The sequence below is a fragment of the Neltuma alba genome, unplaced genomic scaffold (assembly GCF_004799145.2).
Source record: "Neltuma alba isolate B1F8T4 unplaced genomic scaffold, ASM479914v2 tig00013343_pilon, whole genome shotgun sequence".
Lineage (NCBI taxonomy): Eukaryota > Viridiplantae > Streptophyta > Magnoliopsida > Fabales > Fabaceae > Neltuma > Neltuma alba.
This window is the reverse complement of record NW_021637613.1, coordinates 166,245-184,155: the sequence shown is the minus strand read 5'-3', so window position 1 is coordinate 184,155 and position 17,911 is coordinate 166,245. Positions and strand designations below refer to the sequence as shown.

The following is a 17,911-nucleotide window of genomic DNA, read 5'->3' as shown; positions in this document are numbered from 1 at the left end:
AGCTAAGTAACATTTAAAAAAAAAAAAACTGCTCGAAAAAAAAATTGTCAATTTACGCATTGCACGCCTCCAAATTTTTGCAGAGATTAGACAGAAAAGTGTAATCCCATTTTCCATGGGATGAATGATCCCTAACTAGGAAATGTTTGGCTTTAAGGATGAGAGCAAAACCATCCCCAAAAAATTAATTACTCAAGAGACAAGAAAACTGACAACCAAAGTCTGAATATAAAAAAATATTACCCAACCGAGCCTGAGGTTAACTCAGGCAACTTAAGCAATCTTTTTTCTCTTTTATTTATTGTCTCTGCGTTGGTTTTCTACGTTATCTAGGGGGGTAAAATTGAAATCGTATCTTGCTTCATTGGAGATTCGAAGCCTCGGCTAGCTGAGAGGCAGGGGCGGCGGCAGGAGCAACGCCACCAGTGGTTGGCCTGAGGAACCAAGGAACTTCATTAGCACTTCCACGTAAAGAACTTGAAACAAATAAAACAGTCAGAATTTTTAAGAACTTACAGCCCCACAAAAACTTTGAAAGCGTCATATATTCCCCACTGAGCTCCAGTGAGAGTTCCGATCATAACAATACGAAGGGGGAGTCCACGGGTGAAAAGACCCCACAAGCCAAGTTTCTTCACAGCCTGCAGTAGACAGTCGACCACGTTTAAGAAACTTGTCAAAGCAGCTGAAACACCAGACACTTCGCACAATAGAATCTAACGAGTCATGTTATCACAAAAAAAATAATTAGTCCAGCACTCACGTCACCAACTGTAGCTCCCTTGGCATTGTTCAGGAAGGAGACGAGGTTGTCAGCAGGATGAGATACAATGGCACAAAACACGCCAGCAACATATCCGCCAGCAAAACTGATACCAAGTTGCAGGGGCTTGCTGCACTCATTCTTCGGCATGGGGATGGCATGCTTGTAGATCATCTCAACGATAGTCTCAAAAGAAGCAAATTTCATCATTGTATCTGTAGGAAAGACCGTTATTAACATTCCACTTACGAATCCATACATCAGAGTCAGATTCATAGGCTTCCATTAACAAATATGTTACAATTTAAAGCTAGTAACTAGAACAATAAGGTGAAACGGGGTAATATTTCCAAAGCCGAAAGCGGTACATCATGTGTATAAAGTTGATGGTTGAAGGCTCTAATAAATAGAAGGTTGAACAAGCACCCGCTCAATTAGCCCAACTTTAATTTGGGCATAAGTATGTGACCAAATAAAAAACAAGAACTACAGTTTTTGGCCAACTCAAATACAATAATTCCAGTGTTTTGAAAACCCAAGGTATTGGCTCCAACCATCAATCCAGTTAAAAAGAAAATGTAAAATAAAATTAAAAAAAAGGAAAGAAAGTAAAGAAAACAGTCATACCAGTGAAAATATATCATTTACACATAAAGTCTACCTTGGATCAAGAACCAATTAAAGTCACGCATAACACCTATAAATTACAATGGTATATGCCCCTCTGATTTTCAATAAAATGACAATCAATATAAAACATCAAATTTGTAGCAAGTTGCACCATTCATAAGCCATGAAAAATATGAATTATTAATCAAACCATATGCAATATGAAGGCACCTCATCGAGCTAATAAAATTAGAAATGATTATACAACGCCACTAATGATGAGTTTTTTTACCGGCAACCAAAAAGAGAAAAAAGAAAGAAAGAAAAAGTAAAACCAAGAGTGTAGACTAATCCAAAAACTTGGCAACTTAAATTTGACCAATTAGTCTTATACATTTACTCCTTAAACAGAAGCAGGATTGCAGCCAAAAAAGAAATATTTGAATTGTTCAAATAACAAATAAGCAAAAACATGCCAAGCGTTAAAAAAAATAAAATAAAATAAAATCGCTAGCCACCTATCTCCTCAATTATATTACTAGGAAATTCCTATTTAACCAACCTTCTCTCCACAACTATCATTGACAGGCAAGAATACTCCCCTCCCACATTGATATTAATCCTCAAGGATCACTACGAATGCAGAAATTAAAAAAATTTCGTTAACAAAAAAATTTATAGGAGTTTGCATAGCTTCTAACAACTTAAGCCCCTTAGCTACTATTATTCCCACGTAACAAAATTATTATCCAATCTCCATCAGAAAATATGTACTGAGGACCTTCCAGTCATCAAAATAAAAGCAGCAGGAACAAGTCCGCGCTAAAATGAGCAGAAAATGATAATATATGTCACGCACTGGCGCTTATGGGATAATAAAGACTCTAAAGTAAAAATCATTGCCTTCAAAACCAATTTGAGGTACGCTGACCAACATACAAGCAGCCAAAATAGCATGAAAGCGTAAACTTCAAGTCATAGCATACAGAGTTCACACTACAGTCTACAAAGTACTTACATGGGATCTGTCGTCCCCACAGAGGAACAATTCCCTTGTACAGCCTGAAATTTAAAAAAAAAAAAATCATTAGATATGCATCCTATCATGCAGAAACATTTGCGATTAAATTATACATCATCCATAAATAAAACAGCTGAAGAGTTCAAAGCGTTCAAAAGCATACCCCAAGGCTCCTTCAGATCTAATGAATTTTGGGAGACCATCTGCCATACCTCTGGCGAAACCAGGCTGAGTTTGAACTCGAACCTTTACAGCCTCAAAAGGGCAGAGCGCAACATCAGCAATAAACTCAGCAGATGCTGAACCAGCAAGGTAGATCAAGGTCTTGTACTTGGCCGCATACTCTGGACCGGCAATATCAGAATAATACTTCTTAAAGAACTCATAAAATCCAAATTTGCAAGCACCCTGAGCGCTGTAGCCAAGCAAGGTTGGCACCCACCCTCTGAAGAAACCCCTTAATCCCTGCTCCTTAAGCAATACTCCAAATCCAGACGAGATGCTTTTGTACTTTGCAGGGTCAATCTGAAATTAATAATTGAAGATCTTAAAGAAATGTTGAAAGTTCAACTATGTATGTAAGATGGCAAGTAGTATTCCATTCAAGTAAAAACTAGAGGCCAACAAACATCATAGCTTGCGATATCAAAATGAAAGCATATACAAAGAAATCATATGGACAATCTCATAACCACAACATCGCTTACGTCTCTTCCTTCACTCCACTTCGGATCACTAAAAATACATGCGTACAATAGTAAAATTTAATATGCAACCGCGTATTTCTTTATAATCTGGGATATCGTCGATCAAGATCATCAAGGTTAAGAAAATAAAATATTCCGTCAGACAAGCCTGGGATCAACAATACACCACTATACACGCAGCACAAGAAGGTCAATCTATGTACAGAACGGTAAACTAATTTCCAAGCTAACTGGAATGGAGGCTCGAACTGCCCCTAAATAAAACTCAAACACAATCAATTCAGCATCTCATTGGTGCAAAGCGCTGGTGGAAATACGGCCTAAGGTCAAGATCAAAAGGTCCCCAAATTTAGGGGGGAAGCAAAAATAAATCAAGGAATAAATCTGACATAAAGGAAGGGAACAAATCACGATTCGTAGATCGGTCCAATAAGCCCAAAAAATTCTCAAATGCTCATAAAAGAATAACAATCAGAAGGAGTTAAATATAAAGCGCAGATCTAACTCATCGGGAAACATAATGCTAATAGATCAAAGAATAACCAAGCAAAAGTGCTGTTTAGTGTTAATTTCATAATAAATGCCAGATCGAGAGAGAAAAGGACCTGCATATTACACTTGACAAGGTCAAGAGGTGTAACCGCCGTGTGAGTGAGACCACAGCTGAGAATTCCACCGAAGGTACAAGCAGTATAGAAGGCGGGCGAGTACATCTCGATCTTGCCGGGCTCACTTGGAGACGGAATCATGAAGTTAGGCCTGGGCGATCCGACTTCGAAATTGGAGGCCGGTAATGAGGCGGCGGCGGGGTTAGAGTGGAGCATCTTCTGAAGAGGCAGGGTTTTGGGGGAGGAAGAAGAGGAGTAGAGGAAGGTAGGAATCAAAGAGTTGCGGCGTGAGCTGTCCAAGAGAGCCATGGAGGAAGAGCGATGAATGAGGAAGCGAGGGTGTGTCGGAGACTTCAATTGAATGCCAGAGACGCACACCCAATCTCTGACTGCCAAACGCTCTCTGTTGCTCGGCTCCTTCTTCCGGTCTCCGTGCCCAAAGGCCAACCCTCGCGTATTTATATGCAGAGTTTGTTCCACATCAAATGCCCTGCTTATTTGCCTCTAATTACCATCCTGGCACCATCTGTAACTAAAAATACTAGAAATGTAAAAGCGGCTCTGTTTGAGGTGTCCCTCGGAGATTTTTGAAAATGTCCTGAAATACTTGAGACTGCTGCTAGAGTTCTAGTCATTGTCATGGTTACTTATATAAAAAAACTAAAAAGTCTTTCAAGCCACAAGTTTGGTGGTCATCAATGTTTCTAAAGAAAGTATTTGATAAATAAAATTTGTGAGTACCTTGGCTACTCACGATTATTGAATTATTAACATAAGGGCATGAAAATAATAATCTTATGCCAACTCTGCCTAGCTATATGGGAGTTTTATAAACTCGACTCTTCCTAACAAGAAAGTATACGCAATTTAGGAAATCATACTTTTATGTTATAACGAAAGAATCTGGGGTACAGGGCTTAAACGGGGAGAACGAGGACGTTGGCTGTGGGCAAAAATCAAAATGAATGGGCAAGAGGGCGTGAATGTGTAATTAGGAGGGATAATAAGTGGCAATGATGGATATTAGATTAATGAGGCGGGGTTGCCAACAAAGACCCAGCGAGCTGGTCAAACAAAACAAAGGCCCAGCAAAGCCAGCGCACCGGCAGGGTATATTCTCTCTCCACATCTTGGGAGCATCAATTCCGCCCCCTACCCCTCCCCTTGCGTCCCCCAACTTGCGTCTTCCCTCCCATAACTTCGCTTCACCACTTGACTTCCCCCGTTCTTTTATTATTTTCCGATACGAGCCACTTGACTTCCCTGTGTTTGATGCTCTACGCACCCCGGTTTAATTGTATTATGCTAGAAATTTTTACTACACTTTTTTTTAACTACCATTGAGTCCCCCCGCCCCTAGGGGAGACACATTTCCATTATAATAGTACTTTTCTTATTGTTAATATAAGATTTATTTAATTAATTTAATTAAATTAAAAAATTTATATAAGTTAGTTAATTATAAGAAATATGACATGTTTTTTCCAAGACACTGTAATCATCTTCCTTAATATCATTCCTTCCTCTTTTATTTGATTATGTTTTATAGAGTATCAATAGGAGTAATTTAAAAAAACTAATAAATATGATAAATAAGTCTTATATCTAGGATCAAAATCAACTCAACAATCATGTCATATATTAAGAATTGGAGGAGTATAAATTTTGTATAAAGCAACCTCACTATGTCGATGCTTAATATAAGAATTTTTTTAACTTTTAATTTGGTTTTAAATATAAAACTCTAATTCATTTAGTCTCTCATGTTTATTTTTTTTCAAAGTAGTCCTTATAGTAATTACACATATTACATGATAGTTCTGGTTAATACACATGATGAACAATGATATTTTAAGAAAAACAACACATGTTTATTACAAATAACTAATTTAACTTTTTAATTTACTTAAATTAGTCAACTAGCTTTTATATTAAAAAATGAAGTAAAATCATTTTTTCCCTTTCAAAACTTGACGTCTCACACCTAGTTGCAACGTAATTTTGTGGTATTTGTTTTGCATAATACTACCTCTCATTATTAATATAAAAACTCGTTTGATTTTTATTTTGATCCTAAATGTAAGATCCTAATTCACTTTATGTCTCATATTTATCTATTTTTCTAAAATAATCCTTATACTAATAGTAGTTCTAGCCGATATACTTGATTAGTAAGAATGTTTTAAGAAAGATAACACATGTTTATTGCAAATAACTAACTTAACTAGTTTTCTTAATCTACTCAAATCAATCAACTAGTTCTTATATTAAGAACCGGATTAGTATTTTTTTACAAATGGTTGTGCTTACAAGTTGTTGTGCTTATTTCCTCCCCATCTTGATACAACGATATTTTGACCAAAAAATAGTACATTAAAGATGCGCATTGCCTTGATTAAAAAATGAATTGCCAAAAAATAAGTTAATATGATTATATGTAAAATTACGAACTAATCTTGTTATTTCAAGTGAATGGAACGTGGCTTGGAAGACTTGCATTTGAATAAGGTGTATATTGTAGAATACTACCTCGCTCATAATATAAGATCCTGTTTGACTTTTATTTTGGTCTTAAATATAAGACCCAAATCCACTTTGTCTCTCATATTTATACATTTTTTTCCAAAGCAGCCCTTTTAACAATGATAGTTCTAGTCAATACACTTAATTAACAATGATATTTTAAAAAAGACAACACCTATTTAGGACAAATAATTAACTCAACTTGTTTTCTTAATCTCCTTAAATTAATCAATTGGCTCTTATAATTAGAACCGGAGGCGGTAAATCCATAAGAATAAATTTTCTAATTCGCTAGCAAAAAAAAATGAAAGTTCTCGAATTCTATGAACGGGATTACCTGAACTAGCATAAATGATGATGATGATGATTTTCTCAATTGATTTTGGCAACCACATGATTAATGGTCTATTGAACTTTTTGCGATTAGGTTATAATTATGATTACATATATAAGCATGACTGTAAATTGCCACACAGAAAACACCATGGCTAATTATTATTTACAAGAACTTATTGAAAAATAGATTTACTTAGTTTTAATAAATTTGATAAAAATCACATCAATTACGCAACAAACTAACAATAATGATAATTTTTAATGTGAAATATTTTATTAATTTTTCTTTTCACCGATTTCCATGAGAAACAGCTGTGCCCGTGGGGATCAGCTCAAAGATCCGCTGTATGAAAATAAATGGACTGCGTAATGTCGCTACAAATGGGCCAGTCATGACCTGATATTTGCGTATTAAAGAGTATAAACAAAATTAACGGGCTAACGGAGGATCAATCAGCGGATTAATGGTACTCAAATAGGGTAAATTAGAAGCCTAAAAGCATAGAGGAACAAAGACCTCTACCTTAGAATGCTTCCGAAGTTGACAAAGAATCTGCTTAACGTTGGTTACCCGTTAAGCACACGATCACAACCTGCGCTTTTCGATTTAACTTGCTTCTCTACACATTGTTCTGCCCTCTCTGATTGTCTTAATTACAATGTTCTTCTGAGACAGCACAGCTTTCATGGAGAATAAATCAAGTTCTGATCATTCTCACCAGTCTCAATGGCTTCAGACAACTATATCAGGTTCCTCTCTCTCTAACACACGCTTTTTGAGATTATTTTTTTAATAATAAAGTTGTTAGGCTTCGGAATACTATTGTCTCGCCACTCTTGGTCTTGTACGTGTTGTTCTACTTTGACTTCGTTTTGGGCATTAAAACCATGCGAGGGTGAATGAGGGTGGTTGCGTTTGAACTTTGACGTATGCTAGAGCCTACAGCCGAAATATTTGAAGTCAATCAATTCTCCTCGAAACTGTTCTGGTCCAGAAAATCACACAAAAAGCTGCCTGTGTTAAATTTCCAAAATTTTAGCTGTAAATTAAGTCTTGAGCAACTCAATCAGATGAAGAACAAAAGACAAAAAAGTCATCAAACATCTAAAGAAAAGAAATTAGCTTCCTAGAACCCCTTTAGCCTTCTCCATAAGAAGACTCCTCCCATCCCTATTTCAAGATTAAAACTCGGTTGTCCCACCTAGTTGGAACTTGTAAGAGTTGACCAAAAGGTAACTGATTATTGCATTCTCATAAAATCCTTGTTCTGCTGTATTTTCCATTCAGAAATTCCAGTATATTTGACTAATTTGCAGATTTGGATACGAAAATGATGGCCATCACGACCATTTTAAAAGAGGACTACTGTGCAGATCAAGAAGCTGACATGCATCAGAAAGGGAGAAGAGATATCAAACAGGTGCTTGAAGAGTTAGGAAAATCTTACCGGGCTTTAGCCATAGCATATGACCAATTGAGGTCTGAATCACCTCATCCCTCTCATTCAGGGTCCTCTTCATCTTCTAATACAACAACAACCCTCTGTGCTATCTGCAACGAAAAAGCAACGGGGAACATACAAGACCAACAACTTGAGGATGCCTTCAATTGTCGTCTAAAATCTATTGTCAGAGGTCCTGATATGAAATTTGATGGTACAGACCTCAATTTTGGACAAATAAACAAGCTAGAAGATGAATATGATGAACTGATATCAACTGTTAAGCAAAGCAGCATGATGTTTAAAGCAGGATTGGAATGCCAAGGCACCCAAGAAGAAATAATGACCGATTTTTCCATCAATGAAAAATTTCTTATGGAGATCGAGGGCTTTGAAACAAGTCAAAAAATGGAAGATCCATCGACAACTCATCGCAAATTTGGCAAAACGTGGTCTGGGGTAGATTTTCAAATCACACAACTTGTAGAAGAGAATCTGCAACAACTGGTAGAGTTGGTGAGAAGAAATGATGAGAAGAGGGAAACCATTAAAAAGCTCCACTTAGAGATTGAAGCATTGAAACGTGAGAACAAGGCCCTTCAGATTTCTTCAAGATACTCAAATGCTGATTCACAACGGGATCAACCACAGATTTCACGACGTGGAAGAATATCTGTGAGCAAGCTCTTCGGAGGCTGTTCCACATGATATCTAGTTCCAAGCAAAAATGCAAAATAATGGTCACGATATATTCCAGAAGAACTTCACCAATTTTTCAACGGAGATGCTTTGTCTTTCCCACAATCAAATAAGCGTGGTATTGAGGGCAATTTAGCTTACTACAAAATTTTCGGGTTCACAATGATTTCAATATAAATGAATGACGTATTAGGAATAAAATTTCTCCCTTGGAAGACCCTGTACTCAGTTATATATATACTGTATTTTTTATGCCAAGACATTTGGGTATATGTCTATGAACTGGAAACCAATCATCTGGAAAAACCAGCCTTAAAACCACGTCACCGTTCTTATGCAAAGTATCTGATTCTCCGATCAGTCCTTAGCAAATTGGTTAGTCTTCAATTTAGATGAGTATCATTACGAAGTAAATATAAAGGCATGTGCAATATGCTTCTGTTCAGGCCTCGTTGATGGAGAAAACAACAGCAAATATTCCTATTCCCTTCATTATCACTGCAGTCACCAGTAGTCTCCACATGAGCATAGCCCATCCTTAAAATGATGAAATCGCTTGGCATCTCTGATCACAATTTCCCGATTCACTATTTTGGAGATCAGCTTAATTACAGTATGGCAGTCACTGCAAACTCGAAGATTTTTTATCACCTGGATTGTTGTACCAGGAACCGAATTTATGATTCCGAAGGCAACAGCTAGTTTCTCACTGTGAACTCTTAGAACCATTCCTTTCTCTTCTTCATCCACATCATGAAGCACTGACGTTACATTTGGTACGTAGCCGAATTCTTGCAGCTTTATATTCAATTGGTCCAAATATTCATAAAGCGTCTTATGCTGAGGATGCTCTTTGTCTCCAACTAAAAACACATGTACCCTACCTTTAAGTTCAACTACACTGAACCCCGGGGTTTTAAGTAATCCATGTCTCTTCATGTTTATTCTCATCCTCTCAACATCTTCCCACCTTCCGGCATCAGCATAAATATTGGAGAGTAGCACAAAGTACCCACAATTACTTGAGTCTAACTCGAATAATTTTCTTGCAGAGATCTCCCCTAGCTCCACGTTCTTGTGAATCCTACATGCTCCAAGAAGGGAGCCCCAGATTATAAAATCAGGCCTAACCTTCATCTCCTTTATCAAACAATAGGCCTCATTAAGGTAACCAGCACGCCCAAGGAGATCCACCATGCATGAGTAATGCTCAATCCCAGGTTCAACATCAAAGTCATGGAACATTCTATTAAACCAATGCCAGCCTTCTTCCAAAAGACCAGCATGGCTGCAGGCAGCTAACACTGACACAAAAGTAACGTGATTTGGTTTGACTCCTGACCTTATCATCTTGTAGAAGACTTCCATAGCATCTTTACCATAGCCATGCATTCCATAACCAGCGATCATAGCAGTCCATGACTTAATATTCTTCGCTTTCATGCGATCGAATGCCTTCCTAGCCATATCAACCCTCCCACATTTGCAATACATGTCAATAATAGAAGTACCTATAAACACATCGTCTTCCAGAGCCATCTTTATTACCTAAAATAAAAGGCAACAGATATGTAGTATGATTGAACAGACGTAGAAAAAATTATTATTTGGACAAAAACTTGATGAATGATTACTGCATATTTCATCGTGAACAAAATGGATTTACAGAACCATTAACAAGTGAATGGGCAAAAGAAAATAGAAATACCATGCACCTGATCATGTATGCACTTCCCCACTCGCAGAGCTCCTGAATGTGCACAGGCTAATAATACAGCAGACAATGTCACAGCGTTGTAGATGACATTACCGCATTTTACCATGTCACTGAAAATTTGGAATGCCTCGGCAGACAACCCGTGTCGTGCATATTCAGCAATCATAGAGTTCCAAGAAACAGTATCCTTTGCACCCATCCCGTCAAACAGTTGCCTCGAAATATCTAGCTCCCCACATTTGGCGTATGCATCCATCAAAGTATTGCAGATTCCTGAATACCCCACAAAGCCCCTTTTTGTAACAAAACCATGAACCACTTCGGTCATTCTCTTCGAGCCTACACGAGAACAAGCTGATAAAACCGAAGCTAGAGCGACCGAATCAACCAAAACTTCTTCGCCCATTACATTCTCGCTCTCCTCAGCCAGTAATTCCTTAAACAAGCATATTGCTTCGTGGGCATGGCTACTTTGGACGTAACCAACAATCATGGACGTCCAAGAGACCACGTTTCTCGTAGGAATTTCATCAAACAGTGTTCTTGCATCCATCAACTCGCCACACTTCGAGTACATGTCAATCAGAGAGGACGATACAAAAAGGTTCGATTCAAAGCCAAAGATTAACGCTTGTTGATGGATTTGCTTGCCCGCGTGAAGATCAAAAAGGGCAGAGCAGGATTTAATGGCGCAAGGAAAGGTCGAACGATTCGGGTGCAGAGCAAGCTTTCGCATAGATGAGAAGGCGCGAAGAGCCTCAACGGAATCGCCGCTTCGAGCAAAATCGGCAATGACTGTGTTCCAAGACGAGATGCTTGTTTGGTCAACATACTTGTTGAACCAGGTCGTGAGGTTGGCGGTGGTCGAAGTTGAGTATTGTTTCCTATAAGCTCCGCATCGGAATCTGAGTAGAAATGAGTCGGATACTGATCTCTTCATTCATTCGTGTAATTGACAGGTGTTTTGTTACTTTTGTCAATCTCAGGCTCCCAATTTGCAGTTTGAAAAGGTTCTAGTTGCTGGAATTCGCGCGCAGCTTGTGGATTGGGAGCAGTGACGATTACGAAAGGAAATTGTGCAGCATTACAAGCAGCCGAAAACACGTTTATATTTATAATTTGATTATACTAACTTCTCTTTTTTCTCAGTATAGAAGCATATTTGATTTTTATTTTAATTTTAAATATAAAATCCTAATATATTTTATTTTTCATATTTATTTATTTTTTTAAAAATATTTTTTTTAATAATTATAATTCTAATCAGTACACTTGATTAGTAAGAATATCTTGAAAAAGACAACACTTATTTATTATAAATAATCAACTTAACTTATTTTTTTAATATCCTCAAATTAATCAACTAGTTTTTATAACTAGAATACTATGAAAATACTTTTTTGGGAGTTTTGCTCTGCAAAAATTGAGTAGGTATTGGATTTTTTAATCGAAAGTTGAAACATTATTCGTTGCCTTTTATGGTGTCATGTTAAACATCACCATTAGCCGTTGATAATGGCTGAACGTGAGACCACTATTAAATTACTTTTATCGCATCGCTATCATGATTGTTGATTTGATTTATTTTCATATTAAATGAATATATTAATCGATTTAATATTTTAATAATAAAAACATTGGGATATGATTTCTTTAATTTTCTCCATAAAAATTTTGTTATTGGTCTTGACCTTGTGGTCAAAAAAAAAAAATATACATATACGTATATGTCACAAATTAAATGCTTTGAAAGGCTCAAACCTTATGAAGTATGAAACAAGAAGTCAAGAATGATATCATTTGATTTACCAACACTCAATTAAATTGGCAAGATGCGCCGCATAAAACGGGCTCATCACTTGTCTTCAGCAAGAACGTTATTTGAACATAGAAGAAAATTAAGGGGAACAACACTTCCTACTTGATAGGTGAAAAAGTGAAAATTATCTTCAACGTCTAAAAAAAAAAACCAGCGGCCTCAAACAACCAGGATTGTTAGTATGAAACTAGAGATAAGCAGGACCCCAACAATGGCAGTCGAGCAATCCAACCTAGTTGAACCGGAAAACATCTTCCCAACAAACTCGCCGGAACTCGGCGCTGGTGCTTCTACCTGAGGAGACACTGCAGAACTCGGAGTTCCCTGATCGGCACCCGTGGGACGAGGAAAGAATGAAGAGATATTAGGCGCAGTGACGTAGGGTGAAACTGCTGGAGAAGCTGAAGTTGCTCTTGGATGATCAGCAGTGGATAGGAGAACTTGTGAATTGGCAAAGAAGACAGTGGAAAAGACAAGGAAGACGAATGGAGGGATAGAAGCCATGAACTAGTGAAGAACTGAACTAATCAGAAGGATGCAGAGCAAAGCAAGTAGCAAAGGAAGTGAGGGGAGATAAGCAAATGGTGTAGATCAGGATAGATGTGTCAGTTGGTGCAATTGGTGAGCATCACGGGGTAGGTGGAGGACCGATATTTCGGTTGTCCCATTGTGCATCCATATTTATTTAGTCTGTAGTCATCACTACAGGAGATTCCGTTACGCTGAACCTACGGAGGGGACAAGCCAGTGCCGAGTAATGCTGCCAAGATAAGGTTATTTCACATGCTCAAGGTTTTTGCTTTTTAACCAAAGGGGGCCGATTCTGTCGGCTAGGAATTGCTGCCTAGTACGCTACCCCATGTGACATGGGCCACGTGGACAGGACAACTCCCCCCCCCCCATATGATGATTATATTCAGATCTATTCTCATTTCTGAAAATATTATGAGGAGGAGGAGGAGGAGGATTTTCCGAAACCAAAAGATGAAAGACTCTACAGGAAGGGTGAAAATTCTCAAGAGGAGAATAGCATCTCGTACGATAAAGGAAAGGAAATGATGGCAATATTAATTGGAATTTTACCTATCAAGTGAGGCCCGCACGACAACATTCATTGTATGCCTGATCCACACGGTATGGTACGTACTATAATCGAGTTGGTGATAAATACAAGATAAACAAAACAGGCATCCCTAGCCTGTGGTCCCATTCATATAGCGTTGGAAGAATAAGACTGCATGAAAAATATCTGATCCTTGGATCTAAACTGATGGGGGAAAAGAAGGCTCATCAAAGTTCTTCAGTTTCAAAATTTCACCCTTTATAGTAGTACATGAAATATATGGCATGTAGATGTATAGCTTCAACTTGAGAAGTGCTACAAATCAAAAGAATTGATACAACAATTCAACTCCTGCACCATATCGTTGGGAGTTGACTACTGCAGAATTAAATAAAAGGCTACAACAAGAGCTGCCAAGTCATGTGAATAGCAACAACAACCACGCTAAATTTATAAATCCAAGCAATATCGAACTTCAGGTTTCTGTGAGTGAAGCTTCCCTTAATTATAGAAGCCTAAGGTGGGCTGTGTCATTGAGCCTTTTTATCTGCCAACCAGCTTTCAAAGAATGCTGCAACACAGTCACTGAAGAATCATCTATGCAGATTTTATGTGACATCAGAGGGCTGCATCCAAGAAGCCCTGTCAGGAGACACTTAATTGGCACCGAATGAGTGAAGACACCAATATGTGAAACAGGAGCCGAAAAGCTGCTGAAACTTGAATTATGCAAGGAAGTTTGGTGGTTCACTTCAATAGGAGAAATTTCATCTTCAATCTCATCTCCAGTAGTCGTCACAAACTGTAACCTGCTCTTACCAGATTTTTTCCTTGATAGTCCTGGCCGATGATGCCTGTGGAGTAAATCCCAGTGGGTCGGATGAAGAGGAGATCCATCTTGCTCGTGAACTGAGTTGTTCAAAGAATGGGAGCTGTGCTGTGCAAATGCCTGGCTTTCATTTTGATGGGAGGAGAGATCTAACCTCAGTTTTTCAGGCAGTCCCAGGATTCCATTTAAGAAGTGAATCATCCGGAATTCCACCTGTCTAAGTGATTCTCCAGACGGTGCAGTGAAATCTGGCTGGAACCTATCAATTAAGCTCAACATCTCAGGTGTATAGACGTCTGATCGAGAACATCCCTCCCAATTCCCTTGACTCATCTCTTCAAGAGCATCTGATGATTGAATCTGTTCCTCGGAAAAATTGATCTCCTGGCAACAGAAGTTTTATACAATGAGGTTTAAACCACTAAGTTTCGTAACATAATATTTACATTTCACATCAGCAATGCTTCATTCATCCAAGTGAAATTCCAAAGGCGAGTAAAGTTCAACACAAAATTATCACAAAAAATTAAACAAATTTAAAAACAAAAAAGTTCAGTACAAAACAATTATACGCACACTTCTTTCTCAATCAAAGCCGAACTTCATCGTTGCATGTGTCTTATAGCTAGAAGGTAACTAACACAATTCTTCAGTCCTATGTTCGACTCTAGAGTCAAATGAGAATTGCCCAAACTCCCAGCTCTTCACCACTGATTCAAGTCCATTAGCGTCCTAAATAATTTTGTTGAGGAACTTAGGACATCCCATGCCCTTAACTGCCTATCATTGAACACCAAAGATGTTAACTTTTCAAGGTTATGACAATTTCTGCATCAGTTAGTCTGCTTTGATTGTATGAAAAAATGACTTCAAGCAATCAATAGAAACAGTATAAACAGCGCTGTTTGCTGTGAGCCTGTGACATCTTTCATCATTTCTTTTCATTTTCCTCTCCAATTTCATAAACACGTCTGTTCCATCTCATACTTACCTGCTGATATTTCAACGTGAGAATAAGCACATCCATCTTCACTGCAACTGAAAATATCGAGTACGGTGTTGATAAGGGATTGTTTTTACTTGAGTGTTATAAGCAAGAAATAGGATATAAGCACCTCATCTATTTAAGTGCCTGTCCTGATGCTGAGTATCAGTTTTAAGTGCCTTTCCAACACAAGAAATGTTCTCTTAAAATCCTTCCACATCTTTCATCTCAGATTTATTTCATCACATCATCTCCAACACAGTTTTAAAGCGGTATATGAGTAATCTCAATTCACCATGAAAATAAGAGATGGAACAAAAAAATAGCAACAAGCTTCCCTATATCACTATTTCCTACTCTATCTTTCTCCCTTCACTGCTGAGTTGCTAGTAGGTGGAAGTTATAGCTGAGAAACCAAGACCCAAGAGTATATTTTTGCAAGAGAATTTATCAGCATTTCATATTCTAGTACAGTCTGTATGTAGAGTTGGCGGGGGGAAAAAAGCAGTCTATGTGAAGAAAAGTACGGTCTGACATATATTAGAGCCGAAAACCAACAAGCTATCACTAAGATATGCTATCGTCACTGATACAAACACTCAGATGGTTTTTATCCCGTTCATTTGAAAGATGTCTTGAGGAAGTGAAACATGCAGATGTTGTAAATAACATATATAATGGAAACTCAGATGATCAGCCCTGGATGACCACCGGCAAAGTTGCCATCTAGATCAACGATAAACCAACGATGATTTTCGATTATTTCTCCTTCCATATAAACTCGAGATTGTAAAACCAATGTCACTTCACCGCCTTCCGCTCCCATGTTTATGTTTTTCAGATCATCAATTCTTTACGAGTAGGCAATCAGGCGTAATATAACTAGAATTTTGTACAGTTCATTTCTAAGACCCCCCCCCCCGGGGCCCAAAAGAAAAAAAAAGATGCTTCAAAACATTTACTGAAATCAAACCAAGCATATGAAGATTGTTTAATGCGTACCTTGCAGACAGAGACTGCCGTTGACCGTGCCCGATCCAATGGTGAAGAGAACACAGCACTGAACCGAACACCCTGCGACTTCAAAAACACCGCCAAAGCCCTCGCCTGTCGCTTCCCATTGGGCGTTAACGCCGCCCCGGGGCACCTACCCCCCACCAAATCCGGCCTCAAATTCAATTCACACTCTCCATGGCTGATCAGATACACCTCCGTCACCGTCTGGTCATCATCAATTGCGTTCGCGGAGAAGCTCCTCGAGAACACTGGAGGCGGTGGCAGAGGCGGCGGCGGAGCCAAGACATTGTAAGGATCCCAGACCTTGATGGAGGGACCAAGACGAGGCGTTCCCAAGGAAGAAAGCTGCGGGGATAGTGGCGACGCTGATGCGCGGCACGGTAGCATCTCCGGTTCTTGCTCTAACACTTTCTTCAACAAATGATTATCCGATTCCAACCTATCCCTCTCGCCGTTGATGTTCCTCTCATCGTCGTCTTCTTCCTCTTCCTCGTCGCTCTCCTTGATTACTTGTGCGGACTGGTTCGAACCCATTGCAGCCGATTCAAAACTCGTGTCGAAACGATCCCGCCGATCCCGTCCAGATGCAAACTATATTATTCAGATTTGAAGCGCAGCGCATTGTACACACGCGTAGAGAATTCTTAGTCGGTCGAAAACCTTAACAAATCGAGAATGGACATGTTTGAAACTGAAAGTGGACTAATAGAGGGAGAGAGGTAAGATCTACGGAAAGCTGAAAAATCAGAAACGAAGATATTGGCACGGAGCTTTGAGGACTGGGGGGGGGGGGGAGCGGGATTTCGCCGCAAACTAGCACGGAGTGTGAATGGACTCGATGAAAAGCAGATATCGGCGTCTTTTCCTGTAGTGTTTTGTTGTGAATTTTCATTCAGTTAGACTCGGGATTGAACCCATCACTCAGTAAAGCTAAATCTACTAATCTGAAGTTGAAGCCGAAGACTAAGCCACCTCCGGGTCGAAAGAATTAACGTTTTAGTCTCAGATTTCAGATTTTTATCCTTCTTCGAAAGAAGGATCTTTCGGATAATGGGGGCCTTCAATTTATTCCTGCCAAAATTTACCTTCTTTTTCGTTTATATTTTTTTATTTTGTTTTTCTGATTGATGGGATAAACTCTCCCTCTCTCCCTATAAAAGGAAGCGATATCTTTTCTTTTCTTTTTTCTTTTTTTTTTTTACCAAGAAAGGAAGCGATATCTGCAATGAACAGGCGCCTATGCTTAATATGGGACTGCGTCACAATCAAATTCAAATCTTCAATGACAATGAGAAGATATTTTGCGTTTAATAAACAAAAGGAAAAATCACAAAAAAAGCGGCTAAAATTAAAAAATTATAAACAGGAACTTATTATAATATTAGTATAGATTATGATAACGAATATAATTTTTTAATTTTGACGGCTTTTTTTGTGATTTTTTGTAACAAAATGCATTACTTTATTTTTTTTAATTACTAACTACGGTTTCTTTTAATTTTATTTTCATTTAACAAAAATGTAGCTTCTCAGGCCTGAAAAAAGATTTAAAAGAAGCTGATGAGGTGGAAGGTGAGTGTAAAAAATATACTACCTCTGTTTCTTAATAGGAAAAGTGACATAAAAAAAGTTAGAAATTACAATATTTCAATTCAAGCACATGAGAGATCAAAATTCTAAAAAAAAAAAAAACAGATCCTAATTAGGTATTTTACAAATATAGTCAAACAATTAAAGTACCCTTGTACCAAATATTTTTAAAAAAAATTATCA

General features: G+C 38.1%; 3 protein-coding genes across 4 annotated transcripts; 1 reads left to right on the top strand and 2 right to left on the bottom strand.

The window, feature by feature from the left end:
- Positions 1-29: 29 nt before the first annotated feature.
- On the bottom strand, positions 30-17,102 carry LOC114736539 (mitochondrial phosphate carrier protein 3, mitochondrial). Of its 2 annotated transcripts, XM_028924391.1 has the most exons (7): positions 16,308-17,023; positions 3,706-4,111; positions 2,557-2,918; positions 2,391-2,434; positions 764-978; positions 517-641; positions 30-434 (listed from the first exon to the last, which is right to left on the bottom strand). In XM_028924391.1, exons 1-7 carry the CDS (start codon positions 16,670-16,672, stop codon positions 362-364), a joined length of 1,590 nt encoding a protein of 529 aa, XP_028780224.1. In that variant the 5' UTR covers positions 16,673-17,023; the 3' UTR covers positions 30-361. The 2 variants fall into 2 exon arrangements, with proteins under 2 accessions (XP_028780224.1, XP_028780225.1); XM_028924392.1 differs by lacking the exons at positions 30-434; positions 517-641; positions 764-978; ... (1 more) ...; positions 2,557-2,918; positions 3,706-4,111 and adding an exon at positions 13,501-14,520 and having other exon boundaries at positions 16,124-17,102.
- Positions 7,212-8,964, top strand: LOC114736542 (protein NETWORKED 1A-like). Its single transcript, XM_028924397.1, has 2 exons — positions 7,212-7,317; positions 7,885-8,964. The coding sequence occupies exons 1-2, from the start codon at positions 7,254-7,256 to the stop codon at positions 8,715-8,717; spliced, it is 897 nt and encodes a 298-aa protein (XP_028780230.1). The 5' UTR covers positions 7,212-7,253; the 3' UTR covers positions 8,718-8,964.
- LOC114736537 (pentatricopeptide repeat-containing protein At3g26782, mitochondrial) lies at positions 9,066-11,425 on the bottom strand. Its single transcript, XM_028924390.1, has 2 exons — positions 10,424-11,425; positions 9,066-10,256 (listed from the first exon to the last, which is right to left on the bottom strand). Exons 1-2 carry the CDS (start codon positions 11,363-11,365, stop codon positions 9,213-9,215), a joined length of 1,986 nt encoding a protein of 661 aa, XP_028780223.1. The 5' UTR covers positions 11,366-11,425; the 3' UTR covers positions 9,066-9,212.
- Positions 17,103-17,911: the final 809 nt, after the last annotated feature.